Below are 16,453 nucleotides of genomic sequence, written 5' to 3' on the forward strand. Positions count from 1 at the left end.
GCAAAAGTGAAAGTAGATCATTTATCTCTCATTCTTGCGCTGTAGACAGGGCCGGTTTAACCAATGGGCCTTATAGGCACAGGCCCAGGGGCCCGTGCGCACTAGGGGCCCCTGCGAGGGGGGAGAAAAAAAGACAATTTCGGAGTGTCTTTTTTGGCTAAATGCAAATAGCGCATCTAGTTGGAATAAGCTATTCAGGGTTTACGCCCATCGATGCCTGATTGATAGAGACAACATGAGTAAAGAGCTGGTAATCATTACAGCTGCAGTGGCCAACATTGAAAGGCACAAAGCATCATCTTTTGATGCGATTAATCATAAACTCGGTTCGAATCCACCATCAGCTGAACTCGTGCTACTTTTTTTCTCCCCATTACATATCAGATTGGAAATATATTTATTTTTAACAGGAAGGAAACATTTTTTAAAAATAATGCAAATGTGATATAAAGTCACAAGTGTCTCGTGGGTATTTAATAATGTTTAGCCTTATTATTATAGGTGCCTCCCTCTCTGCAAAAACTATATTGCTCAGACAACTGTATTTCCTCTGAGCAAAAAAATCGCGATCACATATTAATATTATTATTATATTTAAACTGCCTTTTTTTCGTTAACTAAACAGAATGCTGTAATTGGTCAAGCGCTGAGCGGACTTTAGTGTAACGTTATATCTGTCATAGATCAAAAATGAGTGGACAAGTGGATTTAGCAAACGCGAGAGAAAGAGGAGAGGAGGCATCTTTATTGAGGCATTTTCCATACACACCATCTTTAAACAGACCCATGATCAGGAGAATGGGGGTACAGAAGAAGACGTTATGGTAACTTGATGAGTAGCTAGCATTAACACCAGGCTGAGGAGGCTAACGCCAGCGCAGCGCGGACTGGATTCATCGTGTTAGAGACAGACAGAAAAGAAGAGAGAGAGGGAGAGGGGGAGAGAGAGAGAGAGAGAGAGAGAGAGAGAGAGAGAGAGAGAGAGGCCCAGAAGAGGAGAGAGACGGGAGAGAAGAGGTATAGTGTGTGTGATTTCGGATACTTTTAGGTTTATAATCAAGTCTTCATCACGAGAAAAGTAGTGAAAATACAGGGAGAGGAGGAGACAGTAAATCAGTGTTTGTATTATTAAAGACTCAGATTCATAGAACTCAGATTCATAGAACTGTATTAGAGAAGCATTGTGCGTTATATGCCATGGCAATAATATGCTTTATAAGTTTGTAAAAGCAATACATTAAAATACCCTTAAAAAAATAAATAAATTAAAAAAAAAAAAAAAATATATATATATATATATATATATATATATATATATATATATATATATATATATATATATATAGATATATAGTTTTATTATTACTTTTATTCAATGCTTTGAAAAATAAGTTAAATCTTTGTAGACTATAGATACATATGTACTATATATCATTTATTTAAATATGTGGGCAACAAATTATAGATTCATTTTATTTAAAAAATATTATATTATTCTTATTTTTTAAATTCAACTATAGGGGTGCAGCCAGGTAGGGGGCCTTACAAGACAATGTGCCCAGGGGCCCCTGAGTTCTTAATCCGGGCCTGGCTGTAGATGCTCTGTTTAACTGTTTTCTCTCTAGTGAAATTCTCAGTTTTTCCACTTACACTTACTTTGCGTCATGTAAATAGCGAATGCGCTTATGGCGCGACGCAGCTGGCTCTTAAAGGGAATGGGAGATGAGACTCTAATTGGTTTATTCTCAAAACACACCTATAATTCATTAAGAAAATAAACTCAACCCTTTTAGACCATGCGCCACGGCGCAAAGCGGATTTTTCCGTCCTTATATTAGCAAAAGCAGATTCTGACACGCCCTGAAAGCGTTTGCGCCCTGCGCTAGGCACTTTGCGCACGGACCGTCAAAATAGAGCCCTGAGTGTGTATCCTAATACTTTAATACATTAGTAGTTTGTGATGTTTTTTATATGAGTAACTGGCTTCAGACCACTTCTTGACTGAACATTCATAAAATTTCCACAGACCTTCATTATATTAAAATTATTAATATGATAAAACAATATTATCAGAATAGAGGTCACAAATAAATGAAGGTGAGAAAATTATGCCAAAATAATTTTAGGGGTGCAAACTAACAATATAGAAAACATCTTACAGAGGGACGATCTCGAAATTTAAGTTAAAGTCTCGTGTATTTAAATGCTCTCTGTTTATTGGTCTGTCTCCCTATTTTCTTAGATATTTCTTTTGATATTCATGTCTGCTGTGTGTCATGTACTGTAGTAAAAGCAAAAGTTTGTTTGTTTATTGCCAAATCAGCAATTTATAGCTGTTTTATGGCAAGATTCATAATTCAATAAGGGATGTTTAAAAATTTACTTTACAAATAATTTTAAATTAAACATATTGAATGTTTTTTTTCATGTTAATGAATGATAAATAAATTAACTGTTGTTAAAGCAATAACATCAACAAAAAAATGATTGAAAAGCAAAAGATATTAAAATATACTTACAGTAAGCATGCATTTGCAACAGCAGCCAATACAAGACAAAAGCAGATTCAAAAGGGAAGACGATGACTCTCAGATCCCCAATGGCACGCTCTCCATTTACTGAAATATTACAAATACAGAAGACTTATGAGAAACATGCATGCAGAATATTTCACAACACAATGGTAAATTATTTCATATGTACTGCATAATCTATAACCAATTTGTTCTGCTTATTTTCAGCATGGTTTTTACACAATCAGATCAAATGGTTGTTATTGTAAAAGATTGTTCGAGGTTACAGAAGTAACCCTTCGTTCCCCGAGGAGGGGAACGGAAGTGCCATCGAGTAGATTAATTGAATCCACGAAATGGAAGGATTCGGATCAGAAGCCGCTTGTCTGGAGAGTATTGAACGGGCCAATGAATGAAATTAATTGGCAGCGTAAGCTTGCGCAGGTGTGCTGCATCGGCAATTATCCCAGCATATAAGCACACCTGAAGCCAGCAGACGCTATCCTTTTAAGCTGACTTTTAAACAGCTAAGGGACAGTCATTGTGGCGACGGAGTATGGCACTTCCGTTCCCCTCCTCGGGGAACGAAGGGTTACTTCTGTAACCTCGAACTTCAGTGCCATAGAGTGGATTAATTGAATCCACGAAATGGGAGAAGTATGGAAAGCACCATAATGACTGCACCTTACCAACGCCCCCGATGAGGGGATTGTCAAGCAAGCGTGACGCACCCGCATCATGGGAGGCGCGGTCCTCCAACGTGTCCCTGGCCCTAATTTATCCTACTTCAACAGAAGTTTTACGGATTTAGATATATTTTTTGGGAAGTCGTGAGCATCTAGATAATTCTAGGAAAATACGACAGTACGTTGGGAAGCGTGCAATCCCGATAGGGAGGACGCTGCGGAGGCCATCCGTTACCCAAGGGGGGATAAATGGCAGAAATTACATATGGACTAGCCCTAAAAAGGGGGAGTACGCATAGCAAAAGAGTGGTTAGCGGAGAGGGAAGACACGGGTCCACCCAGGGGGGGGACTTAACCGTGGCGGAATAAGCATATGGGATCGCCTAGTGGGGATCACGCATAGCAGGCACCTATACCCAAAACGCGGGCTGACCAGCGGGCAGACCTACAACGTAGTGGGCAAGCAAGTGACTCCTCCGCTGAGTCAGTGCCGGGGGCCACGGAGGAATCTGCAGGGCTCACCTGACGGGGAACTTTACTGACAGATAAAAGGGCGCACGTATCTCCGTGTAAGGGAAAATGGCGCAGCAAGCGTGTCTCAACACCCTACCGAGTTGTCTCCTCAATCACCAAAGGGTTACCTAATACCCTTGAGGAAACCGGCTCCACTCGCAGATTGTAAAACCTTGCAAATGTGCCCAGCCCGCAGCTCTACAGATGTCTGTTAGAGAGGAGCCGCGTACACGCACCCAAGAGGATGCAACGCTCCGAGTGGAGTGCGCACGCACTCCCGGGGGACACGGCTGACCTCGACTCGAATAAGCAAGTGAAATGGCATCCACAATCCAGTGGGATAATCTTTGTTTCGATACGGCACTTCCCTGCTGCCGACCGCCATAACAGACAAAGAGCTGCTCAGATGATCTAAAATTCTGAGTACGGTCCACATAAATACGCAGAGCCTCCGGGGGCAGCGCTTGCAGGTTCACTACCTGATCTCTAAAGGGGGTGGTAGGAACCTTAGGCACATAACCCGGGCGGGGTCTCAGGATGACGTGAGAGTAATCCGGCCCGAATTCCAGGCACGAGTCACTGACCGAAAATGCCTCCAGATCCCCGACCCTCTTGATGGAGGCCAACGCAACCAGCAGAGCTGTCTTTAGGGACAGAAATCTTAGAGATACTGATTTGAGTGGCTCAAAGGGATCGGATCGCAAACTCGTGAGAATGAGGGCGAGATCCCAAGAGGGCATGAGAGGGGGGCGAGATGGATTAATTCACCTAGCACCCCTAAGGAACCAGATAATGAGGTTATGCTTTCCCACAGTGCCGCCAGCTACCGCGCTATGATAAGCGGAGATTGCGGCCACGTAAACCTTGAGAGTGGAAGGCGACAGCCTGCTGTCCAACTTCTCTTGAAGGAAAGAGAGCACAACACTAATCTGGCAATTTCGGGGGTCTTCTCCGTGAGAGACACACCATTCAGTGAATAGACTCCACTTCAGGGCTTAGGCGCGCCTCGTGGAGGGGGCTCTAGCCTGAGTGATGGTATTAACCACCGCAGTCGGTAGGTTACCTAAGTGTAAAATCAGCCAGTTGTCAAGATGATTGAGTATGCGGATGCCCGCGAGCCGAAGAAATTGCACCGCAGAAATTGGCGGTGGCGTGGAAGAATGGAGACATGGAAATACGCGTCCTTCAGGTCTATGGCTGCAAACCAATCCTGAGGACGAACGCATTGGAGAATGCGCCTCTGCGTGAGCATTCTGAACGGCAGCCTGTGCAGACAGCGGTTCAAAACGCGCAGATCTAGGATTGGCCGTGACCCACCGCTCTTTTTGGGTACGATGAAGTATGGGCTGTAAAACCCACTCTCCATCTCGGCTGGAGGAACCGGCTCGATTGCACCTTTCGCCAGGAGGGCAGCAATCTCCTCTTGCAAGACAGGGGCGGACAGGGGGTTGACCCTGGAGAAATACACGCCCTTGAACTTGGGGGGCCGTTTCGCGAACTGAATCGCGTAACCGAGTCTGATTGTTCGTATGAGCCACCGCGAGGGGCTGGCCCGCGCTAACCAGGCAGGCAGAGCCCTCGCTAATGGAGTCATCGCTACAATTGCTGACGTACCAGCGGTGGGGCAGTGCGGAGTGGGTGTGCTGATCCGGGAAGCACGAGGGTCCCACGGAAGAGCTGGAGGAGAGCGATTCGCTCTGGCTCCGCACCCTGACTCCGGAGAGGGGGCTGGAGGGCTGAGGGAAGGGAGACCGTCCCCCCAGCGCTCGTGAGCCACTGGCGAAGCACGTAGAATCTGCGAGCCGGAAGGCAGCACGTCCCGGACTGGCAGAACTCGTGCAGTCACATCCGGGGAAGGGGAAAAGTGCTCTTTTATTGATGTTTTGGTGGCACTGAAAAGTACCGTTGTTATCGGGGCCCCGCCCTCCAGCGGGGAAAGAGCAAGTTTCCTCTTCTCCGGATGGCCTGTCTCAGGGACGCTTCGCGGTCCGTTTACCGGACGTAACGGCGCCCTGGGCAGGGGGGGCTGCCTGCTTTCGAGGTGTACGCCACGCCCGCTTGGCCGGAGGGCTCATTGGCGGGCGCCCTCAGCGAGGAGCAGCGGAGGTGGATGGCTCGGCGGACGGAGCGGGCTTACGGCCACGCCGATAGATGACATTGCCCATCGCATCCGACTGCTCTTTCACCGCCTTGAATTCCTGGGTGAATTCACCGACGGTGTCGCCGAACAGGCCAGCCTGGGATATGGGCGAGTCAAGAAAGCGAACTTTGTCAACATCGCGCATATCGGCCAGGTTTAGCCAGAGGTGGCGTTCCTGAACCACAAGTGTGGACATCGTCCTCCCCAGCGCACACGCGGCGGACTTAGTAGTCCGAAGAGCATAGTCGGTCGCGGTGCGCAGCTCATGTAATAAGCTTGGGTTGGACCCGCCCTCGTGCAGCTCGGCCATCGCCTGCGCTTGGTAGCGCTGGTAGGTGGCCATCGCGTGCAAAGCAGAAGCAGCCTGGCCCGCAGCCTTATAAGCTCTGGCTCCGAGGGAGGCAGACAACCTACAGGCTTTGGATGGGAGGCGGGGCAAACCCCGCCACGTAGAGGCGCCGCGCGGACAAAGATTGACCGCGATAGCGCGCTCCACTGACGGGATCGCCTCATACCCCCTGGCAGCTCTGCCGTCAAGGGCGGTGAGGGCGGAGGTACACGCAGCACGGGCAGAGAAAAGTGCCCTCCAAGACTGCGTGAGCCTACTGTGCACTTCCGGGAAGAAGGGGACGAGAGGCTTTGAAGGCTTCGCCTTCTGGTCCTCTACGTAGCACCCATCTAGTCGGTCCGGCCGCGGAGCTGGGGGATAAACCATCTCCAACCCCACGGCCGAAGCAGCCCGGGAAAGCACGGCTAACATGTCCGCTTCAGGATCCGATTTGACAGCGCTCACCTGCCCGGAGGGGGCGAGCAGGTCCGGATCTTCGTCGGACAGTGAAAGCCCACCCTCCGATGCCGCGGAGGACATCTGATCTCCGGTGTCAGCGAGTGTGAGAGCTACCATCTGGTTAGACGGGTCACTCCCACTACCCGAAGCTTGGATGGAGCGCCGTGAGGAGCGAGAGGTCCACGAGCCCGTGGGCGGCGGATTATCTCCCGCTGGAACCCTCAGATCTGCCCGAGCGCCCGCTGCTTTTTTAGAACAGGAGGCAACTGGGGTGACTCGCTCTCTTACGAAAGTTAGCCGCGATCTTAGCAGTGCAACGGTCATGGCATCGCAATGACGACATGAACCGCCCGCGAGCACCACATTAACATGCTGGACCCCCAAACATGTAATGCAGTGATCGTGTCCATCATCCGGAGCCAGGAAACCCCCGCATCCAGAAACGCACAGTCGGAGCGCCATCCTGAAAAGGACGTGCTTCACGACTGTGTTGCTCTTTTAGGAAAGTTTGCAACAATACGCACCGCTCTGGAGGACCGGACCTAAAGAACCGCAGGCAAGGGAGTAACCCAGCTCGACCGTCTGCCACCACGAAGACCCACTCTGGACCGGGAGACACACTCGTTCGCTCTGAAGTGCTGATCAGCAAGAGGAACCCTCATCGACTCACTCAGAAAGGATCTGAAGCGAAAAGGATAGCGTCTGCTGGCTTCAGGTGTGCTTATATGCTGGAATAATTGCCGATGCAGCACACCTGCGCAAGCTTACGCTGCCAATTAATTTCATTCATTGGCCCGTTCAATACTCTCCAGACAAGCGGCTTCTGATCCGAATCCTCCCATTTCGTGGATTCAATTAATTCACTCTATGGCACTGAAGTTCCCCAACCGAAGAGGAACAGTAATATACCTATTAATGCTATAAAAATGTAAACACACACAATCATATTATCATTTATAAAACATAATATTGACTCACGTGCTTTCAGGATGAGTTCTGCTGCCAGTGAAACAGAGCTCAACAAAACAATACCAACAGCTCCAAACATGTACATGACCTCATTACAGAGACACACTGAAACAGACACACAAAGACAAAATGATTAAATAGCTTCACTTATTACACAGATCTTTTCTCTTTACAGTTCTATCAAACTGGCTTTATGCTATATAGAGTTAATACTGTATAGTCAAGTAAGTGGATCAAATGTTTTTTTTTTTCTTTCTTTCTTTCTTTCTTTTTAATTTGTCCTTAAACTATTGAACATCCATTCTTGTCTTGGGGAAAAAAAATGGTCTGATCCACTTGAAACATTGACATGAATAAATTTTTGATCAATAAATAATTACGTGCCTGATTCTTGTTCACTCGTCTGTCGTTGTTTCTCTAGAAGTTCTTTTGCTGTTAAAATAGAACTCAGACAGATGAGCAGAAAATAAGCCTTTATTGTGGGATCTTTTCTATTCTAGTATGAGAAAAAGACAAACAACTTGTGAAAAAATAACAACAACAGCAACAAAAATAATAATAAATAAAGATGCCCTAGACCAGGGGTGTCAAAACTTGATCCTGGAGGGCCAGTGTCCTGGAGAGTTTAGCTCCAACCCCAATTAAACACAGTTGAACCAGCTAATCAAGCTCTTACTATATACATGCTGTGTCCCAGTTCGCATACTTATACTACGCCCTAAAAGTATGTACTTTTTTGTGAAGGAAAAATATATACTTTTGAGTGTGTAACAGAAGAGTATGCGATTTTGGGACACACTACTTTCGCATTAACAGATTGTTATGTATCTTCACCCCAGGTCTTTGGATAATTCTGCATTCGAATGTTAATGTCCAAACACGTGTTTATACAAGTTCAGCATTGTTGTTGCAGATGAAATTTAACATGGAAAAACATGATTTAATATTTTATAGTTGGCTAGATATTAATAAACAGTCATACACACAACTTTACTGAAGCCTCTTGACGGTTGGTCTTGCGCGTCCATAAATATTGCAATATCTATCTATTTGATGAAATTCAGGCCTAAAACTGTATGACAACATTTTAGACGACTTTTCTAGAGCCTACACCTAACCAGTCAGTCAGATTCTGGAGTGCTTTACAGGTCTAAAGAAAAATATAACGATTTTAAGTAAAACAAATACATTTATAGAGATGGTATATAAGTATATAATTTCGCTCATCTGGGAAATGGAGGCCAAGTGAATGGTTTGTGAGCACAATTAAGTGCACACAGCATGCCATATCATCTGATGAAGTGTAGGAAATAATTTCAAAAGGCGACTGACTGTGTAAAGCCATATAGAACAAAACAAAAATATTATGTATCAGCTAAGGTAAAGTAACGAAGACCAGCGAGATCTAGCTGTCACACAAGTGGCCACACCCTTAATTATGCAAACTTAATATAGCCTAATATAAAGGAAACGGATGAGTTGATGAAATTGATGAAATTCGCCCCCCTTACATGTAGGGTAATGTTAGCTATATGAACCAACAGCGTTCTTTGTACCAGGCTGTAAACACCTTTTTACTGCTGTAAAGTTGGCCATTTTAACAGTGGGGTCAACAGAAATCTGCTCAGGACTAGCGGAATTTCCATGAAATGCAGTTTAGGTTACCTCCGCATTTGCTTCACAAGGGAGAGTGGGAGGTTGGTTGCTGCTTGGCAGAAGCATATATATATGAAGGCGAGAAACAAAGAATGGACCTTCTGCTTGGTGCAGATCACAAAGCTTCATCGTTGCAGCTGATGCTGTTGTTCCGAGGGTCTCTTATCTCTTGCCCCAGATTATTTATTAATTTTCTTTTAGGCTCAGTCCCTTGATTAATCTGGGGTTGCCACAGAGGAATGAACGGCCAACTTATCCAGCATATGTTTTACACGGTGGATGCCCTTCTAGCTGCAGCCCATCACTGGTAATGTCCCAGATTAGTTGTTGCATTAGTGTGGTGTGATTTCGTTAGCTGACAAATCTTTGTTTCTTTTTTTTGCCATATTTCATTTAAGCCTGTTGTTACAGTCACCAGTGATAGCCCATGCAGATCACTAGCAGACTACAAATCTGCCATTTATGGACTACATATTCAGTCATGCACCACATATATATATACACAGAAACACACACACAACCAATTCCTGTTCCTGTCTGATTACATTCCCACACCTGTCGAATCATTATTGACTTATTACATGGACTATGAAAACAGCTCAAACACACACATTGTTGCTGGGTCTTGGTAATTGTTTATGTGACATTACAACATGTTTTCCTTGCCTTCAGTGTTTTTGAACCCTTGCTTTGTTTTGTTTGTATTACGTTGCCTGCTGCCTGCCTTCTGACCAATCGCCTGTTACTTTGACTATGATTCAAGATTGCCTCTATACATCTGTTTGCTCCCGTATTGACTGTTGCTTGCCTGACCATTCCATTTAATAAACCCTGCATTTGGATCCACACTGCCGGTTGACAGCGTCATTTCACTGTTACACCTGTTTGCTTTGTTTTTAATTATATTAAAACTATACATTATTTTTGGATAATTAAAGCTGTAGGTTGGGATTCACCATTTACTTTAAAATCCTATTTTCTCCTGGTTTGTGGCAGTGAGGGAGAAAGGGAAGTTGTTGTAATTTTATTTGGAGTTCTTTATTTTATCAGGTAAGTTAGGATTTTCTTTCCGCAAATTAGTTGTGTCTTCATTTTTTTAGCCTGGATTCCATTCCGAAGAGATGCTTCCGAGATCTTTATTTTAAAAAATAAACATTGTTGTTTCTTGATAAATACTGGTTGTGGCTATTGTAAGCTGGGACAGGAGAAGAGAAAAATTTATGTAGTTTATTTACACTTATCACACGTGCTTGTAGTCAAATTCATGTCCAACACGCAATGTATTGTGGGCAATATCAGCGGTTAGAATATGGATGGTTTTACACTTCAAATTTTTACCGTAAATAGTAAACCATCCAGGAACATTTGGCATACACTTTTGAACATACTACAATTTAAGTAACACTTATTCTATTTTCAAATACTATATAGGATGGATAGTATGTGAATTGGCACGCAGCAACAGTTCCCTGAGTGGCTGCATTATAATGTGCTCTTTCTTTAGAATGCTGTGTTCACACCAGATGTGGAAAAAGCATCAAGCACGAGTGATTTACATGTTCAGTCAATGCAAAGGCATGAATAGATATCCTGCAGTGCAAAACATGCGAATGGTGCTGCGTGAATGACACGTTTTGTGCGTTTGACAAGTTAACCAATCAGGAGCTTGCCCTTGTGGGGGTGTAATTATGACGTAGCGCTTGTTGTTAACAACCAGGGGAAAATCCTCCAGCCAACACAGACAACAGTTCATCAAACTGGGCTTGACTCAGTCAGAAGTACCGCTAAAAGCCTCCATCAGGTATAGTTTCTGAAGGAGTTTATGAGCTCACAAAGCTGGATCTAGTGGTATCAGACACGGCTCCAATAAATCAATGCTGTTTTTCAGCCTTCCTAGAGTACATAAACAAAGCTATTCTCTCAATAAAATCCATGTTAGCCATTTAGCACTGAAGTTAGAGTCACCAGGCAGACAGAAACCCTGCCTATGACGTGAATCCACGTCTGTTCTGAAGAGAATTTGATGTGCAAATGAAGCGGATTTTGACGCTGGAATGAAGTGAGTAATTAAAAATGTTTATGAGTCTATTTATGAGCAAATAGCGCAATTTATCCGCGCATTCTGCGTCTGGTGTGAACACAGCAAAGAGAAGATCATGCCATTCAGTTTCTAGAGAAAGCTAGATAATGTCATGATTTTCAGGCCCAAATATGTAGTGTAGCAGTATTGAGATGTGTAAAATTACTGAAACTAAATTAACTGAAACTAAAAAAATAGGCTATGCAGAAGTTTGGGCACCCTCTCTTTTGTGTGGATTTCAAAGCCTGTAGCTATTTAATGCTGATTGATTACAACACAAAATTTATTTGAGTGACTCAGTGAACCTTAACAATCCTAACACAGGTACAACAATCATGAAAAAGGATATTTAATATAGCTGATTACTAGTTATGCTTGTCCTTATTGTGAACCTGAAAGTAGCAACATGGGAAACTCAAAAGAACACTCTAATGACTTAAAAACTAATTCACCAACATGAATTTTGAGAAAGATGTAAAAACATGAACAGCTCTTGTGAAGGAAAGATGTGCTAGACCAAGAAAAATATCTGAAAGGCAAAGGTGAAGAATGGTTAGAATCAGGGCTGGACTGGGGCAAAAAATCGGCCCTGGCATTTTGGGCCAGAGCGGCCCACTAAATTCAATCAAAATGCTATCTATCTATGCACGTCCAATATTTTTATCAACTCATATTCTATAAAACACAAAAGCCATATATATGAAATAAATAAATAAATACAAACTTTAATCTCAATTTAATTTCTGTATACTGTCCATAAAGATATTTGTTGAGTTCTAAAAAATACACTATTCATTCATTTATTTTTCTTCGCATAAGTCCCTTATTTATCAGGGGTTGCCACAGTGGAATGAACTGCCAACTATTTCAGCATGTTTTATGCAGCAGATGCCTTTCTAGCCACGACCCAATATTGGAAATCACCCATACACACTCATTCACACACACTCATACACTACAGCCAACTTAGCTTATTCAACACACTATTCACTCAGCCTATATTCAATAATAAACATAACAAAAACTGCCTGCTAATGCATGGGTAAATCTTCAAATGGAACAGTGTTACATTTGAACCTCTTTCACCTCATCCTGCTTGCTGTTTCACTATCTAAACAGTGAAAACATAATATAAGTCAAATTTGTTTCATTTTGATATTATGATTAACAGACACCAAACAGCCTCGTGTAGCTGCATATTTATATGAGCATCATCTTCACTCTGCATATTTATAACAAAACAGGGCTTAAATATAACTGCCTCCTGTCATTTCCATTGAAAAGAATGAACTTTACCCTGTCTCTTTTGCAGAATATCAGTTTTAATAACCAATAATGGCCATTATACGTACATATACGTATCACATACATTAAATTTAAACGATAAAGGTAATCAATCAGTCAATGTGCAGAATCAGTGTATGTGGTTACATAAATTGATATATTATTAGCTTATCTTTGCACTCAGCCAAAACAGTTAACTGAGAACAAGTGATTCAAAAGACATAAGAATTGTTAGATAGAGACAACAAGATGAATTCAATATCACGTTTAACAACTATAGTGAGATGAGATCATCCAGCAGATGAACTGTCTGTCTGACATGCACTATACTCTCACCTGGGGTTTATGCTCACCCGCTGAACTACTGGCTGCAGCTCTGGGCAGAGAGTGTGCATGTGTGTGGTCACGTGATTTGCGTTTTTAGCCGTGTACGAGAATGAACAGAGAACTTTTCAGACTAAATGAAACGCCAGTGTATTTCCCGCGATTTCTCTGCTCCTCCCTTGCGTTTCTCTCGACTATTTTGACAAATACACACAGACGACGCACGCTCACACGGAGTACAAAATAGGAGTTTGTGATGGGGCCAGCCCAATGTCAATACCGAAAAGAGCCAATGGGCTGCAGAGTGTCACATGGGCCGGCCCGGTCTGTCTGTCCAGGAAAAAAAGCATCTACTTTAAGAGAGTCACAAATCACAGCAGCGTCAATCAATAAGGCAGAAAAAAAAAAACGATAGGCTGCTAAGCCTTTTATGGGCCGATCCGATCATAAGACGATGATCAGCCCGGCCCAAAAAGTACTTTGGCCCACCGGAAAGTGCCCGGTCTGCAAGATGGCCAGTCCGCCCCTGGTTAGAATAGTCACAGATAAACTACAGACCACCTCCAAAGAGCTCCAGGAACATCTTGCTGCTAATAATTGTTCCACAGTTCAATGCACTCTTCACAAAGAACAGTTCAATGGAAGGTGATGCAGAAAAAGGCTTTTCTGCATTCTGCAAACAAGAAGAGTCTTTTGGGTATACAAATGCTCATCTGGACAAGCCTGAATCATTTTGGAAAAACATACTGTGGAGAGATGCCACACGCATAGACACTTTGCATGGCAAAAAAAGGAAAGCATTCCAGGTGAAGAATCTGCTCCCTACTGTAAAATATGGTGGAGGATCCATCACTCTGTGGGGATGTGTGGCAAGCACAGGTACTGGAAACCTTGTCAGAGTTAAAGATAGCATGGATTCCATCCAGTATCCACAGATTCTGAAGAACAATGTTGAGGAATCAGTCAAGAGGCTGAAGTTATGGCATGGTTTGACGTTCAGCAGGACAATGACCCAAAGCACAGTTCCAGATTTACTGTACCAAGAAATTCATGCTCAGACATGAGACGATGTTCTAAAATGGTAATCTCAGTCCCCAGACTTGGACATCTTCGAAAATCTATAGATTGATTTTTAAAAAAGCTGTTCATGATCTTTTTATGCAAGGAAGAATGAATTTTGCAAGTAAGAATGGCCCAAAATGCCTGCAGCAAGAATTCAGGGACTTATCACTGACTATTGACCTTATTCTAAAATGCGGAAGTGCGCCTGTTTTCGCGATTGTCTTAGAACTTCCGATTCAGTCGCCTATGGGAGAAATGACAAGGAATAATAAACGGCAGAAAATGGCCAAACTACTTGCTCAACAAACAATTGTTTGCATGACTACACAAACCAAGTAGCATATTATAATAAGAAAATATTAAATTGCAACATCAAGCAGCGTAACGAGCAGTTCTTAACGTCAAGAAATGAATGGAAGTGAATGTGACCGGAAGTCGCGAGACAAAAAAGATTCAAATGGCAGCGCCCACTCATCAGCTGAGAATAAGGTGAATAGGAAGCGTTTACAGACTGTTATTTTAGCAAACGGTGACTCTATAAAAAATTGATGTCATTATTCTGTTGGAGTGGCCAAATTATTGCACCTGTCTGTTTTTGTTATGACTTAAATTGCATAGCATCTGTTGATTAAATAAATGTTATGTCAAAAATTAAACGTTGCGTTTTCTCTATATATTCAAATGAATTTACTGATTTGAAGGCCAGCAGGCTATGGCTTGCAATTATGAAAATTATCAGGGGTGGCCAAACTTTTGCATAAGGCTGTATACTAGAAACTTTCTGGCAGATGTGTTGAAGCAAGATGGAGCTAAACTCAGCAGGTCACTGGCCCTCCAGGACCAAGTTTGGACACCCCTGCCCAAGACAATATTTTACCAATTGATTAGTAGTAAATGAATTAATGTCCAAAAATGTCAATTTTACCAGAATCAGCCCAGAACAAGACAATGTAATGTGCAAAATGAAGTCATTAATATAGTATAAACCAAACATGCAGGTCAAACCAACAACATTTTGTGTGGTAAAGTTTAGTTTCATAAATTTAATGTGTACTGCTATTTGGAAAAGCATTGTAAATCAGCGATGGAAGATACCTCGCACAAAGATTGCGATAATCTTCAGAACTTCATGAAATGAAATGACACAGATCCACCCCAAGCGCTCTGTCAATTAAAAACAGCACTTTTTAAACTGCATAACGTGTCTAATAAACAGATGACTAGAAGCTATTATTATCACTAAACTCACTGTGTTCCGATTAAATCTATAAAATGTTATTAAATATTACACATTAATCATTGTTCCAGCTCAACAATCCTAACTTGAATTTTCCAACAAAAAGATCTTGCATTAAAAAAAGAAAAATAATACAAACCATGCTTTATCTGTTTAAATGTATTAATAAAAAGAAAGACAGAATAAAAGAAAGAAAAAAAAAGAAAGAAAAAAAATTAATTGTACAAAATAATTTAAAAATTAAATCAACAGACCTTTATCCCCTTCCAATAGAGCCAGATGAACATACATCAATAGGATGATATCCAGAATTAATATTGTCATTATCCCCAATACTGCAATCCATGCTTTGCAGTGACCTGACAATGAAAAGATGATTATAAACATTCATTACATTTCACAAGTCACAAACTAAAACTGATCTCAGATCTGATGCAGATCAATTCACTGTCATCAGCAGCATGAAATTAAAATTGACCCTAAAAACATGTTTTTTAACCAACTGTGATCAATTTGCCCTTCTGTTAATTTATTAATTTTTCCCTTAAAGCTGAAAACTGAACATTCTGTCATTTACCCACCCTTCTTAATAAAAAACAAATAGCATAAAGCCAATTCAACATGTATTCAACATAAGAAAGAAATTCTAAAAAGTTTATAACAAGTAATGAGTGAGTAAATGATGACAGTTTTTAGTTTTGGGTGAACTATCCCTTTAAATCAAAGAGTTTTAACTTCCATTCTTTATGATAACATTACAACAAATTTTCCAAAGCCAATAACCAAATTTATAATTTTACAGGTTTTTTTTAGCCTCAATCCACCAATGCAGTCTAAAACACACATCTTGCAATGTTGTCATTTCCAACAGTATCTACTTTTTATTGTTTGTGACTTTAGCTTTTAAATCATTGGTTGAAGTACTTTAAAAAAAACTGCAACAATTTAACCGCTAATAACTATTCTGGCTATTTTGACACAATACTTTTTGCAATTACGATCATTTATAAATATGTAAAGTGCACCGTCATTTATCTGAATGAAGGCATTTATGAATGCATCTGTCATTCCCCATTCAGGAAAAGCAGATGATCTGCTCAGAATAGCCTTAAAAAGTATTGGTCCCGCAACAGTGATGCATAATCTGCACCAAACCGGAACTGATGGAGGTCCTCAACAAGATTTGATCACCTGATCTCAAA

At 42.2% G+C, this 16,453-nt stretch overlaps 1 protein-coding gene and 1 long non-coding RNA gene across 6 annotated transcripts in view; one reads left to right on the plus strand and one right to left on the minus strand.

Moving 5' to 3' along the window:
• LOC141381140 (uncharacterized) overlaps nucleotides 1-16,453 on the plus strand; it is a 693,969-nt gene that overhangs the window by 524,770 nt on the left and 152,746 nt on the right. The gene's annotated exons all lie outside the window — the stretch shown is intronic.
• Nucleotides 1-16,453, minus strand: part of LOC141381138 (uncharacterized) — a 41,549-nt gene that overhangs the window by 2,623 nt on the left and 22,473 nt on the right. For 2 of the 5 annotated variants that reach the window (XM_073944149.1, XM_073944150.1), the window contains exons 11-14: nucleotides 15,506-15,610; nucleotides 7,993-8,040; nucleotides 7,618-7,713; nucleotides 2,520-2,618 (exon numbers count right to left, since the gene is read on the minus strand). In XM_073944149.1, coding sequence (XP_073800250.1) covers nucleotides 2,520-2,618; nucleotides 7,618-7,713; nucleotides 7,993-8,040; nucleotides 15,506-15,610 — 348 coding nt within the window. Of the gene's footprint in view, nucleotides 1-2,519; nucleotides 2,619-7,617; nucleotides 7,714-7,992; nucleotides 8,209-14,855; nucleotides 15,179-15,505; nucleotides 15,611-16,453 lie in introns of all 5 variants that reach the window. The other 3 variants (XR_012400835.1, XR_012400834.1, XM_073944148.1) reach the window with 3 other exon arrangements.

Source organism: Danio rerio, chromosome 3 (assembly GCF_049306965.1).
Source record: "Danio rerio strain Tuebingen ecotype United States chromosome 3, GRCz12tu, whole genome shotgun sequence".
In the NCBI taxonomy this organism is placed as follows: Eukaryota; Metazoa; Chordata; class Actinopteri; order Cypriniformes; family Danionidae; genus Danio; species Danio rerio.